The sequence below is a fragment of the Spermophilus citellus genome (genome assembly GCF_964194105.1).
Source record: "Spermophilus citellus genome assembly, chromosome: 6".
NCBI classification, from domain to species: Eukaryota; Metazoa; Chordata; class Mammalia; order Rodentia; family Sciuridae; genus Spermophilus; species Spermophilus citellus.
Window position 1 is genome coordinate 36,960,741 of NC_138187.1, and position 22,610 is coordinate 36,983,350.

A 22,610-nucleotide genomic window follows, 5' to 3' on the forward strand; every position below is an offset into this window, starting at 1 on the left:
GATGAACTGGAAGCAGCAGGTACTTGAGGACGCACTAATAATGTGAATACTATAAAATGGAGATAACCCCTTGGATATATGAAGCATGTAATATCTATGAAGTTCTGGTGGTGTAAAGATCAGGGGTGTGCATCAGGATATCCTTTCCTAAGTTAAGCTGTGTTGTGTCTTGCATCCCCTTCTACTATGGAGACTTTTGGATCCTAGAATGGACACACATCACATCTAAATGTTCTAGTATGAATTCTCTAACTGTTGATCTAGAAGGATGCCAAGCTGAGAGGACTATATGCTGCTCCAAGTACCTAGGCTGACTCAGATGCTGAGTGGACCACAACTGACAGAGGCTACCTCATGGCTCCCTTCCTCCATCTTCAAAGCCAGCCTTTGACATGTGAAGTCAAGTCCTTTTCATGTTTCTCTGACTCAATGTTCTCTCTGCATCTCTTGCTCACTGACCACAGCTGGGAAAGCCTCTCTCCTTTTAAGGAGTCATGATTAGCTTTGGTGCATTCTAATAATCTCCATACCTTAAATATGTCATGATAGGACAACATCACTGGGGGTGGGGGTCATTATTCTGCCCTCCAAAGTTGTGGTATCTCTGCACTTCAGCTGCCTACTTATAAAATGAGGACCACAGTACATGCCTGTGGTGGAGACTCAGAGACTCTGCCCCAAATGTCATTCCCCACTTCGTTTCTGAATAACAAACCCCTCTGTGTACACCACTTTCTTAAAGCTGGACATAAAAAGTTTCCCAGCTAGAAACTCCAAATACTGTCTTCTTTTAGAGCCTGGTTGTGCTCACGTGAATCAACCTTGACTGATGGGTATGAGCAGAAGTGATAGACATAATTTCTGCAGTACTTACGATTTAAAGAAAAGCTGACAGCCTGACAACTTGTCTCCTTTTTTCTCCTTTCCTATGCTGGAGAGTAAATGTGGTCACAACCCTGGCACAATTACGCAGGTAAGAACACCATGCTTAGGGAATGGTGAGGCAGTGATGTAAAGGAACCTGGGTCTCTGAGTGACCTCATGGGACAACCCTATCGGCATGGCAGGACTTGACTGTTACAGGAGAAACAGACTCCTGTAGAACTTAAGGTGCTATATTTTAGTAAGTCAGTATTTGTGAAGTGCTCGGTCACATATGGAATACCACACAAGTAATGGTTATTATTACTAATACATTACTTTGTATTCTAGCAGTTGGCAATTCTACTTAATGTCTTAGCATCAGCATCTTAGAACAAAGACATAAGCAGCAATTGTGTAATCTAAACAATGTGTTACACTCATTTATCTAGACAATAAGGGGAGGGGAAACATTTCTTGAATGCATATGTGCTATATGACTTCTGAAGTTGCTCCAAGAGTCTACAGAGATAAGGAAACAGGCTAAGTGTAGATATATTCCTTGAGGTTACCCTAGACTAAAATGACTTGGGCTTGTTCCCCCGACAGAACACTCTGCCCCCCTGACCAAATGCAGGTTAGCTGGGGAGTCAAGTCAGTGACAAGTCCTCTGAGTCAGTGACAAGTCCTACTCACATAGATGTTCGGTACTTGATGTCATCCTTTTCAGCCAGCTCTTCACAGGTAAGGCCATTATGTTCTTTCCAGAGTCCCTGACACTTCCTACAGGTCTCCTGGGGAAAAAGGACAGAGATAAAGGCAGCTTCTGGTGAGTGCAGGCCATACAAACTCCCATTCAACAAAAGGTGTGAAACATACTTCATGGGGCTTGGAATCTCCTGGAGGCCCTCCCTCCCTGTCAGCAGGGCTATTTCTAAAGTCATCTCTCAGAGGAAAGAGTTAAACAGCATCAGAAGAAGGCAGGAGGACAGTGTTCCTTCTTAATCTAAAGAAAGTGTGCTCCCACCACCTAGTTTGTGTAAGTTTTCTGAAATGCAGCAGGATACCTGGAAATACCATAAGAGAGATTCTTGGGTCTTTTTGTTGTTGTTGTTAAATATTTATTTTTTAGTTGTAGTTGGACACAATACCTTTATTTTATTTATTTATTTATTTTTATGTGGTTCTGAAGATCGAACCTAGGGCCTCATACATTCTAAACAAGTGTTCTACAGCTGAACCACAACCCCAGCCCCAGATTCTTGAGTCTTTAAAAATAAAATGCTGCTGAGCTGCTTAAAGGTGGGGTCTGTCTGGATCTTAATCTCCCCAATCCCTATGTCCAGTCCTCTGGCATGGGACTGAGGAAAAGTCTAGATTAGGATCATCAGTTCCCTAAGGAAGACATTCTCTCTACCATGCATCACTCATAAATATGGATGTCATACCGCACAGTTTAATTTCATTTACAAATAAAAATTTAAAACAATCATCATCCTTTAATATAGGATTCTTCACAGTTTATAAAACCCACAGTATTTTAGTTAGTTTTTTCATAGCTATGACCAAAAGACCTAACAAGAACAATATAGAGGAGGGAAAGTTTATTTGGGGCTCATGGTTTCAGTTTACAGATGGCTTTTGGGGGATGGAGTAGAACGTTAAGATTTAGATATGAGGTGTTCCCCCAAAAACTCATGCATGAGACAAGGCAAGGAAGTTCAGAGGTTAAATGATTGGGTTATGACAGCCTAGACCTAACCAGTTCATTAATCCACTAATATGGATTAAATGGACTGTAACTGTAGACAGGTAAGGAGTAGCTAGAGGAGGTGGGTCACTGTGGGTGTGCCATTGGGGTTTATATTTTGTCCCTGGTGAGCAGAGAGCTATCCCTGCTTCTTTGTTGCCAAGTCCTGAGCTGTTTCCCTATGCCACAACCTTCTGCAATGATTTTCTGTGTCATTTCTGGCCCAAAGCTACGGAGTCAGGCATGTAAGGATTGAGCGCTCTGAAACTCTCAGTCCCAAATAACCTTTTTCTCCGCTACATTATTCTTGCCAGGTCTTCTGGTCACAATGATGAAAGAGCTGACTAAAACACATACCAATAACAAGAACTTGCTGGTGTGGAGGTGTATGCCTGTCATCCCAGCCTCCTGGGAATCTGGGGCAGAAGGGATGGTGAATTCAAGGCCAACCTGGGCAACTGAGAGAGACCCTGTCTCAAAGTAGGCTGGAGATGTAGCACAGTGGTAAAGTGCTTGCCTAACATACAAAAGGCTCTGGATTAGATTCCCTGTACTGCAAAACAAAAAAATAAAACAAAAGCAAAACACCCCCCCCCCACTCAAAACAATAGCAAAACCCCAAAGACCATGGACATAAATGGAAATTCCAATCCTAATAAGTACAGTGGAGGAAAAGAGTGTGATTGGCTTTGTCTGGGGACCTGACCTAGTCTGGGAGATAGGGAAGGATTTAAGAAGTGAAGTCTGAGATTTGAAAAACGAGTCAGTGATACCTAGATGGGCTGGTGAGAATAGGAGAGCCTGCCAGGCAGAGGACAGCAGCAACAGATGTTAGTTAGCAGGCAAAGCGGGGCAAGTGAGTTCCTATAGCTAACTGCAGGCTGTGCACTCTACCATTAAGCTACATTTCAGATCTTCTTATTTTTATTTTGAGATAGGGTCTTGCTAAGTTGCCCAGGCTGGACTTGGAATTGTGATTTTCCCTGACTCAGTCTCAGGAGTTGCTGGAATTTTAGACATGTGTCACTGTGTCCAGCAGAGTTAGATAATTCTGGATGGAAAAAAAAAATTGTAAGGAGGAAAGAGTGGCAATGCAGGAGACGGGAGCTAGCACGGTCATCCAGGAAAGGGACAAAGGAAGCCCAGACCAGGGAAATGGGTAAGGAAGTGAAGAGAAGGGGATCTACTTGGGAGAAACTGAGTAAGCAAGATGGCAGGCTTGCGTATGGGGTGTGGGTACCAAGGATGAGGACTTAGCTCCTAGTTTATGCAACCAAAGATAACAGCAACCCTGAGCTTTGGATGGAGAGATATAGGTGTGAAGATCCTAAGTCTGACCTGGATGGTGATGACAGCGGGGACCACTGGGACACACCATGGGGATATGAGGTAGGGGGTCTGGGTAAATATTTACCATTTAGGAGTAGGCAGTAGAGAAATGCCAGAGGCCACTAGAAGTGTACAAGGTTAGAGCTTCACATCAATTCTAGAAACATTCTACGGGTGAACTTTCACTTGTTACATAAAGTGAGTTTAAGGAGACTAACGAGGCAAATAACAGTACATATGGAATAGATGATTCCGGTTCCATATTAGAAAGGTGGTAGTGGTGGCTGCAGGGAAGATCTGTGATGCAATCTATCTGCAAGGATACCCAAGGAACAGGCAATGCTGATAACTCTTGAGTGGCTACAAGGCAGGGGCAAGACTTTACTGTAGATCTTTTGTACTCCTTGAATTTTATTATCTGTTTGTCTGTCTTATCTATCCATCCATCCACCCACCCATCAATCCACCTATCTATCTTATCTAAAAAATAAATAAAATTTAAAGAGAGAAATATGAAATGGATGGCTCAGGAAGTTGAGAACCTTCACACTCTTTAGTGGGATGTTGAAAAATCTCCAATCAATGGGGTGGGATGAAGTGGCGTTAGAGATGAGCTCATGGGAGTCTGTACTTCAATGCCATTGCTTCCAAGGGACATGGATATTCTTTGGTCCATTACTTGCATCCTGTGCAGTAAATATACTAAATCAGCAGTGTGCTTAATTATTACCTACTAAAATGTATAGCAGCACAAAATTGTTTTTAAAAGAACTTATGCCTGACTATTCCAGGAAACTAGCTGAAAAACAACAGCTGGAGAATAGATGAGCTGGTATTTGAATCCTAATTCTCCAAACAATACTGGAATAACCACCCATAGGAATAACATCTTGAAAACAATACACGGCTTTGAAGTAGTGCCGCTTAGTATTCTTGGTCATTCAGTTATTCTCCTAAAAAAAGAAGCCCCATTTTCAAGGTGAGGCACAGGTTCACTAGGGCAAAATGACCTGGCTATGCTGGAGACTGTGGTGTGAGGGTCTGAGGTTGCTGGGAAGTTCTCGGCTCACATTCAATACCACAGGGGTTCTCCTGTGGCTCAGTGTGTTGATTTTCAGCTACTGTACTTTTTTTCTTACTGAAGGATCTGCAGATCCCAGAGAAAAAGCCCAAACTATCATTTTTTTTTCTTCCTACTGGTACTGGGGTTTGAACTCAAGGGCATTCTATCACTGAGCTATGCCCCCAATCCCATATGTATGTATATATATAATTTTTTTTGGGGGGGGGCACCAGGGATTGAACTCAGGGGCACTCAACCACTGAGCCACATCCCCAGCCCTATTTTGTATTTTATTTAGAGACAGGGTCTCACTGAGTTGCTTAGTGCCTCGCTGTTGCTGAGGTTGGCTTTGAACTCTGAATCTCCTGTCTCAGCCTCCCAAGCTGCTGGGATTATAGGCGTGTACCACCACGCCCAGCTAGCTATATATTTTAATTTTGAGACAGGGTCTTGCTAAGTTGCCCAGGCTGGTCTTGATCTTGAAATCCTCCTGCCTTAGCCTCCCAAACAGCTGGGATTATAGGCATGTATCACTGCATCCAGCTGTGAACAATCATTCCTCCCCACCCCCAAATAAGTAGTAACAACATTTAACTCAATGTGCTGAAATGCAAAAAACATTTTCAGCAACAAGATACAAGTAGAATCTTATCATTAATATCAACTGATTAAAAATGAGGCTGAAAGTCCAATAAGATTTTCTACACTTGAATCTTGAAAGTCAACTTCCCTCAGAACTAATATTTAAATAATTTCAGCAGAACTGTATTAAAAAAAATGTAGCACGATTTTGAAAAAAATAAAGAATGCAAAATTAACTGGGTAACAGTAAACAATGATAAACTCTAATAACAGAAAAAGATCTGAACCATCTTGCTGGGGTTGTGGCTCAGTGGTAGAGCGCTCACCTAGCATGTGCGAGGCACTGGGTTTGATCACTACATAAAAATAAAATAAAGGTATTGTGTCCAACTACAACTGAAAAAAAAAAAAAGAAAAGAAAAAAAAGATCTGAACCATCTTTTTAAGATATGGGCTGGGGGGCTGGGATTATGGCTCAGAAGCTAGAGCACTCGCCTAGCACGGGCAGGACCCGGGTGCGATTCTCAGCACCACATAAAAATAGAGGCATTGTGTTGTGTCCATCTACACCTAAAAAATAATAAAGATATGGGTCGGGGTTGTGGCTCAGTACCACATAAAAATAAACAAACAAAATAAAGATATTGTGTCCATGTATAAGTAAGAAAAATTTAAAAATAAAGATATTATGTTGCTAGATACAGAAACCCACAATTAAAATATGGTGGGGAATATAGAAAGCTAGGCAAAGTTAACACTTGGTACTCTGTGTATTTTCTTTAGAATATACCTCTTTTAGTGTACATTTTGCTAAAGTGTAATTCTCTCCCCTCAAAGGCTGCTAAGCTTTCTTCCTAAACAACAAAATTAGGCAGAAGAAATCCTTCCGTAGCATGAATATAACTATGCCCTCTTCAAACTGAAGTTGGAGCACACGTACTGGTTAAAATCTGGGCAGCTACCAATCTGTGTACTTCTTGCCACCTGGGAGGGCTGCTTGTTCAGTTTATGATGCTCTTTAGTCCTCAAAATTCATCAAAATGACTGACTACATGCTCAATAGGTCTTCACTTTGCAACGTAAAGAAAATGAAATCTCCCTCCATCCATTTTCGTGCCTAAATAATGTTTAATGGGCAAAGCAGAGGAGGACCTGAAGTTGCAGGTGCGCTTGCCTCCTCCCAGCCCACTGTGTTCTGCTTATTCCCCAGCACTTCACCTGCTTGACCTCCAGTGAAACCTTCATCCCCACACCAGGGTAGAGAAATCACTGACCTAGCTATAGGGCACAGTGCAGTGGTTGATCCAAATCTAAAAGCTTTCTGCTTTATCAACTCAGGAGATTGGTAAGACTGCCAATCCCCAGAGGCCTTGAGGTAAAAGAGACTGTACACAAATACTCAGTACACTTTGGGGGCCACAGGGATATGTGTTTTCAGGCCATCTATCCTCTGGGCTGTCAAAGTCACTTGTCCACGACTGGGGATGTACTCAATGGTAGAGCACTTGCCTAGCATGCATGAGGCTCTGGGTTCGATTCCCAACACTGCCAAAACAACAACAACAACAACAAAACAAAAAGTACTTGTCTTTTTTAGGCCCAAATGACATATGGATACCTGCCAGAAGGTCCAGAAAGACACTAACTCTTAATACACAAACATATGCCAGAACTCAGCAAAATCAAACCCAGGTGGGTTCAGCAGGCTTTCCTTCCTTCACTGAAGGATCCAAAGCAGTCTCCTTCTCCCAGGCCAAGGGTACACACACCAGCCCTGCCCTCAGTAAGGGCACATTTATGGAGGTGGAGGCTGGATAGTTGAGCAAATCAAGTGAAGCACAACAGAGTTAAGTGAAACAGTGCATGCACACACATATGAACACCTAAGGGAAGGAGGGAGATGATGGTAATCTTAGGAGTTGACATCCTCACAGGGTGGAATTAAGTAAGAGTTGTGAGTATGATCACACGCCATGCCACAGGGACATTCTTTCCCTGCTCTACATCTTTTTGTGAGGTATATTTTCCAGCTCTAACAGCTTTTACAGCCAAGCATCTAACACAACAAACTCTCAAATCTAGCATCTCAATTGTGAAACATATTCTACAGATTAGAGAGCAGGAACGATTTTTGTACCATTAAATAAAATTATTTAAAACAGAGGATGTTATGTTCTACACAATTTTTCTGACATGGTAACAGTTGTGCAGATGCTGTGGTCATTATTTAAAAAATGAGGAATGGATACAGACAGGGCAAAATGTTGGACTGAGTTTCAGAATACTCTGATGGACTGAAGAGGCTGAGACCAGAAGCAGAAAGATGATTATGAAGCAAGTGGAGAGTGCTTTTGAGAGAGATGAAGGTGAGATAGAAGGATTTCCAGGTTTCTGACCTGGGACATGATCTAGGTTGGGGGAAACATGAACCTGGATCTAGTAGCATAGGATGGGGAGCAGATCTGAGTGGGGGTAGGAGGCAGAGGGAGTTTGGTCCTAGATTTGGTCCTTTCTTTTCCTTTTTTAAAATTATATATATTTAAAGTCATAGTTGGACACAACACCTTTATTTTATTTATTTATTTTTATTTATTTTTAATTTTTTTTGCATTCAAGATTCTTTTTTTCAATTTATTTATTTATTTATTTTTTAAAATTGTTGGTCGTTCAAAACATTACATAGTTCTTAATATATCATATTTCACAGTTTGATTCAAGTGGGTTGTGGTGACAAGGATCGCATGTGCTAGGCAAGCGCTCTACCGCTGAGCCACAACCCCAGCCCTAGACTGGTTTTCTTATACATACACTCATTTGCACTCCCAGTCTCTGCTGGTATTTCTTTCATAAGACACTTATTATTTGCAGATGCTGGGGTTGCAACAATAAACAAGTTAAACTTAGTTTCTACTTTCTTGCAGCTTCTATTCTAAAGAAGAACACAGATATTAAATAGAGCCTAGAGCTGCAACCATTTAAGGAGGAGCATGGTCTTGTGAGTGTAAAGCAGCAACCTTCACGAAATCTGGGGTGTGGAAAGGCCTGTGGAGGACAAGACATTTAAGCTGAGCCCCTAAGGGGAGCAGGAGTCAGTTAGCAATGGGGGAAGAAGGAAAAGCATGGGCGAAGTTAAGGCTTTGGGGCAAGAGAAAAATCAGAAGTCAGAGCACTGGAGCTCCAGCCGCAGGGGCCGAGAGGGGACGCCAGTTTAGCAAGTAGTAGGCACTGAGCAGGTGACCCCCCACTGTAGGGAGGAGGCTGAAAGCCAGGTCAAGAAGGATGGAAATATAGTAATTAGATTTACATTTCCAAAGGTCATTGTGGATGCTTCTGTGGGAGGCATGGCTAGGTGGCTACAGGATTTTATAGTAAACCCCTCTCTAAATCAAGGTCAAGTAACTTCTTAGGGACCAAGTCCTGGACTCTGCATTTGATTTTTGGTTAGAATTCCTCAATATTCGTCCAAATAAGACCACAACCTACTTCTAGAACCCAGCTTCGTCAATACTGAGCGTGGCAGGGGTGGACAAGGCCAACAAGAAGAGGAAATGTCAATACACCTCTTTTCTTGTTACAAGAGGTCCACAATTTCCCATATGACTTTACAAAAGGACTTTATTAATATTTTAATTTTAAAGTACATTGATAGTTTAGGCTTTAGATGAGTTTCCACTGAGGTCCGAGGCTCTGTGGTAGGAGCATCTTTAAGGTTCTGAGCTCACACAACTCATCCCTTTTCACTTTCTTACCGTGCTGAAAGGGCACTTTGTATACATCTCATTTAATGTACACAGCAACTCTGTGAGGGGGGTACTAGACTACTATATTGAGGGCCCGTGTGTGTGCACCCCACCCTGGGGACTGAACCCACAGGTAGCTTTTATTACTAAGCTACATCCCCAGCCCTTTTCATTTTGAGAGAGGGACTTGCTAGGTTGCTGAGGCTAGCCTCAAACTTGTGATTTTCTTGCTCTAATGTTTACAAGTTGCTGAGATTACAGGTGTCACTGTGCCTGATTTGCTGTTGTATGTATGTATTTATTTATTTGGTGCTGGGATACTTAATCACTGAGCCATATTCCCAGCCCCCCTTTTTAAAAAAATATAATATTCTAAACTCTATTAATGTACTTATGGAAAGCATCTTCATTCAAGACTGCCATAAAAATGGTTTCTACTGTTTATTTTTTTGTCCTATTTAGTTAAGTATATATTTGACAGTAGAGTGCATTTTGACACATCATACATAAACGAAGTATAACTTCTCATTCTTCTGGTCCCTGCCTCCCACCTCTTTTTGGTACTGGGGATTGAACTCAGGGGCACTCAACCACTAAGCCACATCCCCAGCCCTATTTTGTATTTTATTTAGAGACAGGGTCTCACTGAGTTGCTTAGCACCTTGCTTTTGCTGAGGCTGGCTTTGAACCCATGATTCTCCTGCCTCAGCCTCCCAGGGTGCTGAGATCACAAGCATGCATCACCATGTCTGGCTCTATAGTTACATTTTTTTTTAATAATTATATTTTTTAAAGTAAATGAAAAAAAAAAAAAAAAAGAAAGCATAGAGAGAGTCAAATTAACCTGGGTAAGGCCACATAGCTATGGACTCAAGTCTGCCTCACTCTAATTCTGCTCATTCTTTCCCCTCTGTTCCCACTGCATGCCTGCATGGTGTTTGCTACCAAGTGCAGCTCACTGTTTACTGGAAAACCCAAGGGCATGAGGGTATGAGACAAGCCCTGAGGTTACAATGGCATCTTGTGTGAGGAGACCACAGATCAACAATTGGCAACGCTGTGTTTAATTGAGCATCAGGGTTATCAAGGGCCTGGGCACCCAGTTGCAGCTGTGCAGGACACCTGCTTCCCAGAGAGCTGGGATGGACCCAGTGAACAGCAGTATGGGATGGTATAAACTTGAGGATGACCTTTTTTTCAGATAATGATAGGAACCTGCTAATCACACAGGGATCTCAGAATGAACAAATGTGAGGAAGTAGCTGTTCCTGCCACGTTCAGCCAGTTGCACGTCTGGCAGAGTAGCAGAAGGAAGCATATTTTTAGATTTCCATTACATGTATACACAGAGACAGGCTCAATGTGAGCTTTCCACACCACGATCAAATCACAAATATTCATTTACTCCCTCAGCCAGCCAGATTCTGGACCCTTCCTTGTAAATAAATACTTGCCACTCACTTCTGCAAATGTGGCAAGGACTCTGAGTTCGTTAAGATGTGCAAATTACTTTGCTTCAGATTATTACTGTCACCAAACTGGGTCAATGTTCATTCAGAGTGATACTGGTGATGGAGACAATTTTGGCATTGAAAGGAAGAAAAACATTCTCATTTTCCTGCCCTTGCCCCTTCATCCAATACTACTGAGGCAAGCCCTGACCTGGCAGTTGCTGCTTTCAGCAAAGGGGTGAGTGTCTGATGTAGGCCTGCCTTCTCAAGAGTTTTCCTCCAGGCTGGTGGACCCACAAACAAGCAGCGGTACACTCTGAAAACAGTAAGCGGTCTGGAGGGAACTAAAGTCAGGTGAGGGGCGAGGAATATGGACAAGGAGCACACCTTTCCATTGGTTTGTCAAGGAGGTTTTATATGCAGAGGTAGCATTCCAGCTCGATCCTGAAGGGTACCTGGTAGAAGAGAACTCCAGGCACAGAGAAGGCAAGCAGGGTAGTGGTGTGGTGCAGGTCAGGAGAAAGAACTTAGAGAATCAGCTTGCTAGCCAGCATCCAGGGCCAAGTCTGTTCACCTCTTGCTAGTATCTCACCCCCAATGACACTGGCAAGAGGTGAATACCAATGGATGGCCTAGAATATCATTTTTCCTCCAGCAATGCCTAATCATCAGTTCTTGTTTCAAACACCAGGGGCTCTGGGAAACCCAAATGTCCTGTAAAAGTTGGCACTTTTTCCCTGAACCTAGAGTGTTTGGCTCACACTCTATTGCAGTACTCTTAATAATATCCTGCAGTCATCTGGTTGCATTATATTTCTCTAAACAGCCAAGCTCTACCCATGAGATATGCCCTGCCATCAGGGGCAGGGAGGGTTCATCTATTAAACCCCCCACCTCTCCCCAAAGCCAATCGACCTGAGTGCCTATTTTGTACCACAGATATGTTGTGGTGAATAAGCTGGCAGAATTTCTGACCTTGGGGAGCTCAAAACCCACTACACTATGTCTCGGTTATCTTGGGATTTCCAAGGCCTAGCACTAGGTCTGACTCACAAAGGGCCCGGATGTCTAAAAAGCAACAGCAAAACAAAGGCTGGCAAGACAAAGCACAACCTTCTCTATATAAAGAGTTACAAACACAGGAATTTCTTATTTCACACAGAGAAAAGAGCAGAGGAAACCTAGCATTCCTACTCCTTCCTTAAAGAACATTACTTCCTCCCTATAAGGCTTTCACACTTGAAATATTTAAAAAAATTCAATTCATGAGAAAATGAAGTCATACATGATGCTTTCAGATTAATTTAGTAAAGTTAACCTGAGAACTCGGGCTCTGTCTTTTCTGTTCTTTTCTTTGCTCTCACTCCTTCGCCTGTTGAAAGAGTTAAACTGGAAGAACAGTTATTGCCAAGTGGCTGCTGACCAAATGCTGCAGCCAGTGAAGAAAGCACTGCATATTACTTCAATTAAGATGTTCCTATGTGCCTGTAGTCCCCACATTTTCAGGAGCCTGAGGGAGGATCACTTGAGCCCAGAAGTTGGAGGCCAGGGTGGGCAACACAGCAAGACTCCATCTTGGAAAAAAGAGTTCTTTGTGATTTCTCCTATAGCTGCAAGGCGTTTAGACTAAACTCAGTTCCCTCTTGATGAAAGGAGCTTCACATATGGCAGCCCCAAGGGTATATGCGTGAGGGCTGCTAGTGCAGAGGGGTCAGGATTGGAAGAGAGTAGTGAGTCTGGCTGTTGCCCTCTTTCATTCAGTATCTCCCCCAGAGCTCCCTATAAGACCACATCTCCACAACCCCCCAGAGAACAAGACAGTGTATCCTTCCAGGGTCCAGTTCTTAAAAGACAAACATTCTAGCACATTTTTTTTTTTTTTAAATGGTGTCTGGTAATCAACCATCTGAGGTCCTCACATCTTTCTGAGAAAACAAGTTCTTCATGCAGGGGATTTCACTCCTTCCTCAAAGTGGACCATCTTTTCAGAGACTGGAGAACATCTGATTTACAAAAGCAGAAACTTCAGTCTGGGTGTGGTAAGGATAGAGCACTGTGAAACATTAACAAAGACCCTGAGGAAAGAACTACTTTGGGGGATGATTTCATATTCTCAAATATTCTTTGATTTTCATATACACATACACTAAATTTTAAAATGTGTACACTGTATGTTCACTCACCATTTCTACACACAGGAGCAGGCTTTGACAAAAGAGTTATCTCTAAGCCTTACTCCTACAGATTAGAAAGTCAAGCACTTCTTTCCCATAGATCTACTAGGTTTAGATTAATAGGTGGTTTCTGTGTTAATGCTGCCCTCTAGGGACAAAAGTTATAAAAGCACTTTGATCTACCTCCCTGTGCTAGGAGAGGACAAGGCTATAGCTATAGCTATATCATAGCCAAAGCTGCCTGCTTTTTACTGTATAGTAGGAACCAGGGCTTCTAAGATAAAGTGGGAGGTGAAGTCTTTTTGAAATAAATGAAAGTTCAGTTTTGCTTTTGTCAGATCAGCTACCAAAGCACTAATTCCCTTATAGCAGTCATTCAAACACTGAAAACCATTCTCTCTAAGGCCCTGTAACAGATCACTGGTCATATCATGGGCAATGCAGCAAGCAGACATTGACACAGAAATTCAAAAAACAAAAATCTGAGTTCCTCACTACGTCCTGCTCTGGGGAATAAAGCAAACACAACCAAACCCTTGATGCCAGGAAGTTACACTGGGGTGGGGATGGGGCGACAATGTGTTAAATCAGTAAAATACATAGTTAAGACATAATTATGAGTACTAAGGTGAGAAATGCCAGAAGGAAGGTCAGGGCTGGGAGGTGGGGAGAAGTCAACAGTTCACAGGACGAGGGAGATCAGGGAAGGCCCCTTTGAGGTGTATTTAAGACTTAAGGTGAGGCAGTGAACCTTGTGATGTTTGGGGGAAAAAATTCCAGGCAAGGAGGGAGGTGGGAGACTAGTCAGAGGTACAAATAGGGCTGTATGGGTGCAAAGTTGTCCGAGTCTGGCAGGAGACAAAGGGCCTAAATGGTACATGGAGTAAGCAGGGGGTAAAGAAAAGTCTCCCCACAAAGCTTCTGCATAATCAATATAAAGAACCCAGATCTGCTGGCTTCCCTTTCAAATGGCACTCTCAGGCCTCTAAGGCTTGCCTCGACAGGATAGGGCCTTGCCCGCCTCCATGCCACACTCAGGGGTTCAGATCCCACAGCCATGAAAGGGCAGGAGGGCAGAGGCTGTGACTCAGCCTCTTCCAAAGGCATCTGCTCACCACAGATACTCCATACACAACAGGAGTTTGTGGGACCCAAAGTCACTAGAGCCAGGATTTCTGAACTTTGAACTGCAACTCCTGGAATGCTGTGAAATCATTTTCACAGATTATGACCGGTAGGTTTTTTTTTAAATAGAAAAATCAATGCTTCAGCTGGACATACATTTATGTACTGACTGATTTTATTGCAATTTATATTTTACACTGTAGGTCAAAGACAAAAAAGTTCAAGAGCCATTACCTCAGGATTCAACTGTTTAAAAACCAGAGGCCCTTCCCCCCCACCTCCACAAGAAGCTCACTCTTGTACTAGGAATTCCCAGGGAGCTCTGTGAGGAACTGAAAAAAAGCTCATCTCTGACTACCCTGGTGGTGCCACTGCCGGGGAGGAATGAGGTGTGAGCATCAGGCAGAACAGTGCAGGAGCAAGTAACAGAGTGGGAAGTGATGGGGCTAATAATAGGTATTGCAAACTCAAAATAAACATTTCTATTACTTGGGCAGAGACAAGCCCAAGCAGATCTTGTCTTTGCTCACCCCCTGGAATATATGTGGGCTTCCCAGAGTTCTCTGGAAACCTTGGCCTAGTGGGAGCAGCCAGCAAACCCAGCTTGCTCCTGCTTAGAACTTCACTGTCATGCCCCAGAAGAGGGGCTGAAGATTCCTCCCCAGGCTCAGGTGGATGATGGCTGGCCTTAATATGGCCTGGACTAGGTGTGTGTGGGGGTAGAAACCATGGAGGTCTGTGCACGGGGTAGAAAGCAGGAAGTAGATATTTCATTGAGGTCCTGTCAGCAGAAGTGCTGGTTCCAGGACACAAGTGCAATTTCAGCTGTGGCAGGCCATTTGACTCTAGCCCTACAGGGTATTCTGTGAAGATGGCAGTGGTGATTAACACAGTCAGGGTCAGAAAGATAAGAGGCAGGCTGAAAACCTTAGGGTTGATGGCACCCCTTGAGGGACATCAGATAGAACATCTCAAAAGATTTATGACTCAGGCCTTTTCCCTTATAAATGGAAGTTTCCTAGGAGGCACTGTGGGGCAGCTTCAACAGTCAGTTGCTTCTGGAGGCACCCTGCAGCCAGGCACCGAATGAGCACAAGACACCCACAGATGCCTTCCACCAAGTAGAGGGTCCCCAAAAGTAAATAATTAGAATGAGATGAGAATCTGTTACAAAGTAGACTAAAGAGTGTGGTGCACAGGTCAGTGAGGTGCTGGGACTGGGGGGCACACCTAGAAACTGAGCTGTCTCAAATGGCTAAGAGGAGACAATGGAAGTGGACACTTTCCCATTTGTGGGTCAAGAAAGGATGTGTCACACAAGTTCCCCAAAGCACATAAGGGCAAAACAATTGAAATGAGTAGTTTTTACTCTAAAAAGGACACCATATAAAGCTGTCCTAGAAGATATTTGGAACATCTGAAACAGGAACAGGATTAATAATCATCTAGAACAGGCAACTGGTAAAAATCAGAAAGTACAAAAAAAAATATAATAGAAAAATGGGTGAAAGATGTGAAGGCAGGTTGTAGGGGGAAATGTGCACCCTTAGCAGTTTTCATAGAACATGAGAATATTTACATAAATCAGCAGCCTGTCAGAAATTAGAAAGCCAGTCTATATCAAGTGCTGGTGAGGCTGTATGTTAAAGGAACCATTGTGCAGAGCTGGAGAAAGTGTCAACTGCCTCGTACCCCAGCCATGGGTCAGTTTCTGCGAATAGGTGGACGAGATTACTCCCAGTGATTTGAGGCTTGGTCTGTGACAATTAAGAGGAAGTTCGGGGTGCATGAACAGGAGAAAACAGAAATACGTGCTGTGTATACTAAATACTCCTGTGCACACCAGGAACAGATTAAGAAAATACAGATATTAAAAAAAGTAAAAAATGGGAATAGAATGTAGAAGAAACCCATACAAAATGCTCTATTCTTAAGATACATATATCCAAGTATATATGGAATATTAAAAGTGGTGAATAAGGGGAGTGGCATAGAAGTGGGGTTAGAAATGAAGAGGAGAACAATACAGGAGTCTTGCAGGGACACAATTGACGGTATGCCCCGGGGAGAATAGTGATTAACTCAGATTTGTGGGCCTGGCATTCCAGCCTCCATCCCAAGACTAAGCAAACTGCTCAGATGACCTGGCTCAATCTGTCACTGCCCTCATTCTCTCAAGAATTTAAAAGCAGGTGGGTGAATACTGGGGTACAGCTTTCACTAATCTAATACTTTTTTTTTTTTTTGTACTGGGATTGAACCCAGGGGCACTCAAACACTGAGCCACATCTCCAGTCCTATTCTGTATTTTATTTAGAGACATGGTCTCAATGAGTTGCTTAGTGTTTCACTTTTGCTGAGGGTGGCTTTGTACTTGCCATCTTCCTACCTTAGCCTCCCGAGCCGCTGGGATTACAGATGTGCTCCACCGCAACCAGCTCATTAACACTTCTAATCTAGTTGGCTTTGGGGATCTGTTTCACAGACTATCCACAAATGACTCAACTTTAGAATACACTTTAGCACATACTAAGGAAGATGGGTCATGCTAACTAGTTTTAAGAGGATCTTTTGAAATTATGATGCTGGGTTACATATGCTTCTGTTTCTTATAATATCTATGGCTCATAGATATTATGAGTCACGACTGTTCATGTGGAACACAATTCTTATAATCCAATCTTTCCCCAATGACTCATGGCTATGGTCTCAGTGTGTACCAATACCTCCTCTGAGCTGACTTGGGGAAGCTGCTGGAGTCCACCAGGATGCAGACAGACCATTCCTACACTCAATGTCCCCAGGCTGCTGGGCTTCTGAAGTGTGTTCTAGCCTGTCTTCTGCTTTAAGTGGTCTCTGTGCTGCTTGTCTATGCCTGCCCCCAGCACTCCTGCTTTCTCCCCATCTATCTTAAAACCCAGAGAGCTGAGCATTTCAGAACTAGTCTACAATGAGAACAAACTGATTGGAAGGAAAGTTGTAGATTCACACCACAGACTTTGAGGTTAACTATTTTGGAGGCTTCAAAGGCTGTTTGTTTAGCTCCTGTCTAGTGTGGAGAGTGACAAAGGCAGCAGTGAGAAATTTCTCTAAAAAAATGATGTCTGCAAAAACATTTCTGGCTTGACCTTGGTGGCCCTTTCCCAGTCTACCCGTCTCCACATGGCCCTATCTGGTGAGGGGAGGCGTACTCATTGCTGCAGTCTGCAGGGACACTGGGTCAGTCCTGTCACTTCCTGTGCAGATTCTCTTAGGGTGCATTTTTCAGCCCAAAGAGAGCAACATGTATAGACCAACACCAGTCTCTAGTTGGGGAAGAAGAGGAAGAAAAGGTCAACACCTCCCCAAGGGACAAGCCTCTCTCTGATGAGGGTGTGCAATTCGTCAACAGCCTTTCTCACAGCACCCAACCCATGCAGTCATGCAGTGGGAGATGAGTATACATGTCAATGTGATCTTGGATTTGGTGTTCTGATGTTGCCAGGCTCCTCCTAATTTCTTTGGGTTCATGGTTTGTGAGTAGTTGTCACTGTGATTTTAAGAAGTACCTTACTGTCAAAACCAAATGACATCAAACCAAGATCCCAAACAGTAAGATTTAAACAAAAGACATCGAGATGTATAGTATCCAGATGGCAGCAGCCGAAGCCATCTGTATTCATTCACATTTGATGAAACAGAGCACCAGGCTTGGACATTTGCTTACATACAAGGAAACCAGAAGAGTCCACAAAGCAACCCCTGATCATTGCCAACTGTAGCCTAATGCTAATTCTACTCAATATCTCAGCTTTTCACAATGGCCCTCACCCCAACTCATGTCATGGTTTTTCTTGAAACCATGACAGTGTCTACACTTATATTTCATGTGGGGGGTCTAGGGAGGTATAAGTTGAGATATCTTTTAGCTTATGCACCATGCAGGGAGTTGGGGTAGTCTTGGCAGGTAGAAAGCAGTTAAATCACAGGCTTGAATGAGATCACTCAGGGTGGTGGGGACAGATGCAAAGGGGTACAGGACAGGGCCCCTGAGTGCTCCAGGAGGGGTATCTAGGGATAGAGAGGAACAATGTGGGAATTTCCAAAAGTGTGTAGGGTCTCTTAAGGTCCCAGAGTGTGTTTCTAAAGTAGATGGCAAAAGCTTAATCAAGTAATATGATGTCTTGTAAAATCTAATATAGAATTATAGTCATTTTGAGAAACTAATGTGACTCCATTTTTGAGAAACCAGTCTCTACCTCAGAGCAAAGCCTGTCCAAGGAAGGGGGCGTGACCCTTGTCCTTGGAAAAACCCACAGAGCACTCGTAAGCACATACCCACCCTGCTGAATTGTTTGTCTACAAATAGGGCGCCAAGTGTCCCTGACTCAGTTAGGCTAGGTGAGGACCCACAGCAACCCCCCTAGCAACCACCAATTAGCATGAGACAGGGAAAATACTTGGGATGCCAGATGACCCCCCAGTAGTTTATGGTGGTTGATATCATGTTGGTAAACCATGTAGTTTTTAGCACATACACCCCTCGTGGCCTAAACCAATCAGTTCAAAGGAATCCCTCTCTTGTACTAACCAATCACCGCTACCCAACTTGTTCCCACCACTGAATGTGCTAATCAATGTTAAGAGTTGTTTGACTTTCCCAGTTATAGAATGATTTGCTGTGTGATGTTGTGACGCAGAGAGTATCCCCCCCCAAACCTATAAAATCTCACTGGACCAAGGACCAGGACTCACTCCCTGGGACCGCTGCGGTTGTGAGTCCAGGCTCGAGCTTGCAATAAAGACTCTTGTGTGATTGCATCAGATTTGGCTCCTGGAGGTCTTTTGGGGTCCCACGAATCTGGCATTACAATTTTTGTAGCCCTAGAGTGTAACAAATCTAAAGCTCTCTTTAGTGTTAGGCTTCCTGGAACCAACAGAGAGGGAGAGGAAGAGGGAGAGAGAACTGGCTTATCTATGAGCCCCATTCAACCACAAGAAAACACTCTGATACTTCTTGGCTTGAATTCTGTGATCACTGACAGAGTTAGAACTGCAACACGAGTTAGAATTGCAACATTCAGGGGCTGGGACTGTGGCTCAGGGGTAGAGTGCTCACCTAGCATGTGTGAGGCCCTGGGTTTGATCCTTAGCACCACATAAAAATAAACAAACATATTTTGTCCTATTACAACTAAAAAAATATTAAAAAAAATCTGCAATATTCATGGAAACAAAACTATAAGATACACTTTCCTGGAATCACAAACTTCAGTTCTAATATAAGAAAAGAAACTCCTAGGTACACAACTGACTGGTCATGTATCAATGCTATCCTTTCAGCACACTTGGACTTCCATACGTTTTTATTTCTGACAATGTCTTTAAAGGGGAATACAGCTTCCGCATTGTTGTAAAACCAGTACTTACAGTTCATATGACCATTTTAAGACTGGATAGCAATGTCTGAAAAACCTGGAAGGGGACTGGGAGCATGAGAGCCAAATGCCAGGAGACATGCCCTTCACCTCATTTATCTTCAGTGACTGCTCTCTGCCTCTCCTTCTGTGACACCCTCCACACAATGCCTTTCCCTACTTCCTGACGACATTGGTCCCATCCTGCTCTCTCTAGTGACATCCTTTCTCCTTCAGAACTGGACTTTAGGACTTGGGAGAGGCCACCTAGGCATTGCCCTGGCTATCTACTGTCCCTTCCCCTGAATGTGACACTCCCTCCCACTTTCTTGGAGCTCCTCCAGAAAATGGAGATTCTTTAATTTTCCTTTCCATATGGTTCTCTGAGACAGACACACAGACATGTCTTGCAGGATATATTTTACTGTTTACCACTTTGTGTCCATCTACAACTAAAAAAAAAATCTTAAAAAATGACATAGAAAGGACGTTAGTTTTTGGAAACTGCCCTCTTTTTATGCAGTCACGGTTTCAGGTGTACTTTGGGTTGCTAACAGGGGAGTCCCATTGGATTTCCTTCCACTTTTCTGGGTATATGCCTGCCTCCCTCCCCCATAAAGTTTACAGGGAAAATTCCATGCTGACATCATCCACTTATAATATTTACTAAGCTCCCACTGGGGTCTGAGCAGAATTGTGGGTGTTAGTCAGCAACGCTTCAAGTTGCCAAAATCATGTGCTCTATGCTTCAAACGTTGGAACACCTTTCAAGAGGAAGGCCTATACCTGATCACCCATAACCTTCACATGACCACAGAGCTCTTTTCCTTGGCACTTGGCCTATTCTCTGCTCCACCTTTTCTGCAGTGAGGGCTACAGTCAGCTCAGGGGGAAAAAAAGAGTGAAGGACCACACACTTGCAAAACATTACAGAGTGCCTTTCATTCAAGACTTTTTTCCCACTTCTTCACATAATGAGGACAGGGGGTCTATACCATTTCCTAGGAAAAGGAAAAGAACAAAGGTAAAGCAAATGCATGGCTGTAATCACCTCTGATCCATTTGGAAATTCAATGATTCTGTGCTGGTATCAAGAGAGGTACACAAAAAGGCCGTGAACTTTTGAGCAAGTAGCATGGCTGATGGATATTTAGACAGTTCCTTTCTCTGGACTTCTGCCAGAGGCAGAGCTGACACTTCACAGTGCACCTGCTCATGGGCTCATCATTTTCCTGAAGAAAAGCCACCCTCTTGGTGTGATGCAAAAGTGGGCTCTCCACCTGGCATTCTTTTTTTTTTTTAGTACCAGGAATTGAACTCAGGGGCACTAGCCACTGAGCCACATCCCCAGCCCTATTCTGTATTTTATTTAGAGACAGGGTCTCACTGAGTTGTTTAGTGCCTTGCCATGGCTGAAACTGGCCTCCTGAGCTGCTGGGATTATAGGCATGTGCCACCGCACCTGGTTTCAGCTGGTGTGTGTGTGTGTGTGTGTGTGTGTGTATGTTAAAAAAAAAAAAAAAATATATATATATATATTTTTAAGTTGTCGTTGGACACAATACCTTTTATTTTTTTGCTTACTCTTCTGTGGTGCCAAGGATTGAACCTCACACGTGCTAGGCAATATGCTAGGCAAGCACTATATCGCTGAGCCACAATCCCAGCACCCCACCTGCCAATGTTGCTAGTGAAATGTGAGCAAAAGTAAAGCTGCTGTTGAAGGCAGGAGACATAAACTGAGGATGACAGAAAAGTGGCAACTTGACATAGGGAATGATAAGAAATTGAAGTGGAGGTTCCTTGCCATGGAACAATGGTCACTAGCCCTTACAGTGAATATGTTAGTAAATAGTTGAAGACATAAAAAACCCTTCCAGTGCCTTTTCCCCTAATTTCTCCCAGTTTGCATGCTTTGGAATTCCAGTTATGGTGTCAGTATATTCTTCAAATTTTTGCTGTGGGAAATACTAGAATACTATTTGGCCAGTTTGCGCCACCTATCTGATGTCTGTGGACACTACAGCTCTTATGCCCCTACTCATAGTCCCATATATCCAGTTGGAAATTAGTCTTCATACCAAGAAATATGAGTGGTTTAATAATGATCTTTATTTCTGTGGATATAATACTATAAAATAATAATCAAAGTATCATAAACATCATAAGATAAATTTCAACATGGGCAAGCGCCTGGAGATGGCTTGCTCCCCAGTCACCTAGTCTCTTGCTGCTCAGAAGACTTGGTCTTCACCTGGGAGCTTGACAGAAATCTATAATATCTGGCTCCACCCCCAATCCCGACTTACTAATGAGAACTAAACTTTTGACAAGATTTCTTAAGTGATAATGACACACAATTAAAAAAAAGTTTGAGAAGCCCTGACTTCTTTTTATGCAAGTCTTGTTTTTGTTGATTCTTTGGCAATTCTATGCAAAAAAGCTGGATTCTTCGGAAAACCAAGTTTTGCTACTGACAATCACAGGGAATCTGACATATTCACCGTCCATTCTTGTCAATGTGACTAAAAGGACTGGCAGAGTTTATGTCTCTTAACAGTATGTGGCATATGTGATTTCCTTCTCCCCTTTCTGAGGCTTAATTTACAACCTGGATTCTCACTTCCAGTTCTGTGGCTGACTGGAGGAACGTGAATGCTGGCCATATAAGGATTCTGTATACCCATTCTCAGGGGTGAGGGTCCTGACTGGGAGGTAGGACTGAGGATTACCAAATGGGAATCATCTTGGCCCTCCCTGAGAAGTGCTAAAAGTGATTCCTGAAAACTATGTGGAGAGCTATCAAATGGCAGGATGCTCTGGTGTTTGCTAGTATCTTTGTTTTCATTCTTACATTTTTTCCTTACAGCAACACAGATGGGCAACAGGATAAAATGTCATGAGAAGCAATGTCTCTTGTCAGGCTTTAAACTGCATTCTACTTTGGCTCAGTGGCATGGCTCTGTATGTCCATATGAAGTGATTAAGGCCAGTAGGGAGGATTGGTATCCTTATGAAAAAAGGAAATTTGGACCACGGAGGTGCACATGAGAAAAGACCAGGTGAGGACACAGCAAGAAGATGTGCCAGCCAAAGAGAAAGGCCCAGGGGAAACCAATCCTTTCAGAGTTGTAAGAAA

At 43.2% G+C, this 22,610-nt stretch overlaps 1 protein-coding gene across 6 annotated transcripts in view; it reads right to left on the reverse strand.

Annotated features, from left to right (window-relative positions):
* Positions 1 to 22,610, reverse strand: part of RNF216 (ring finger protein 216) — a 133,061-nt gene that overhangs the window by 21,773 nt on the left and 88,678 nt on the right. For all 6 annotated transcript variants that reach the window (XM_081298702.1, XM_081298701.1, XM_081298700.1 and 3 more), the window contains one exon: positions 1,558 to 1,655. In XM_081298702.1, coding sequence (XP_081154828.1) covers positions 1,558 to 1,655 — 98 coding nt within the window. The remainder of the gene's footprint in view (positions 1 to 1,557; positions 1,656 to 22,610) is intronic.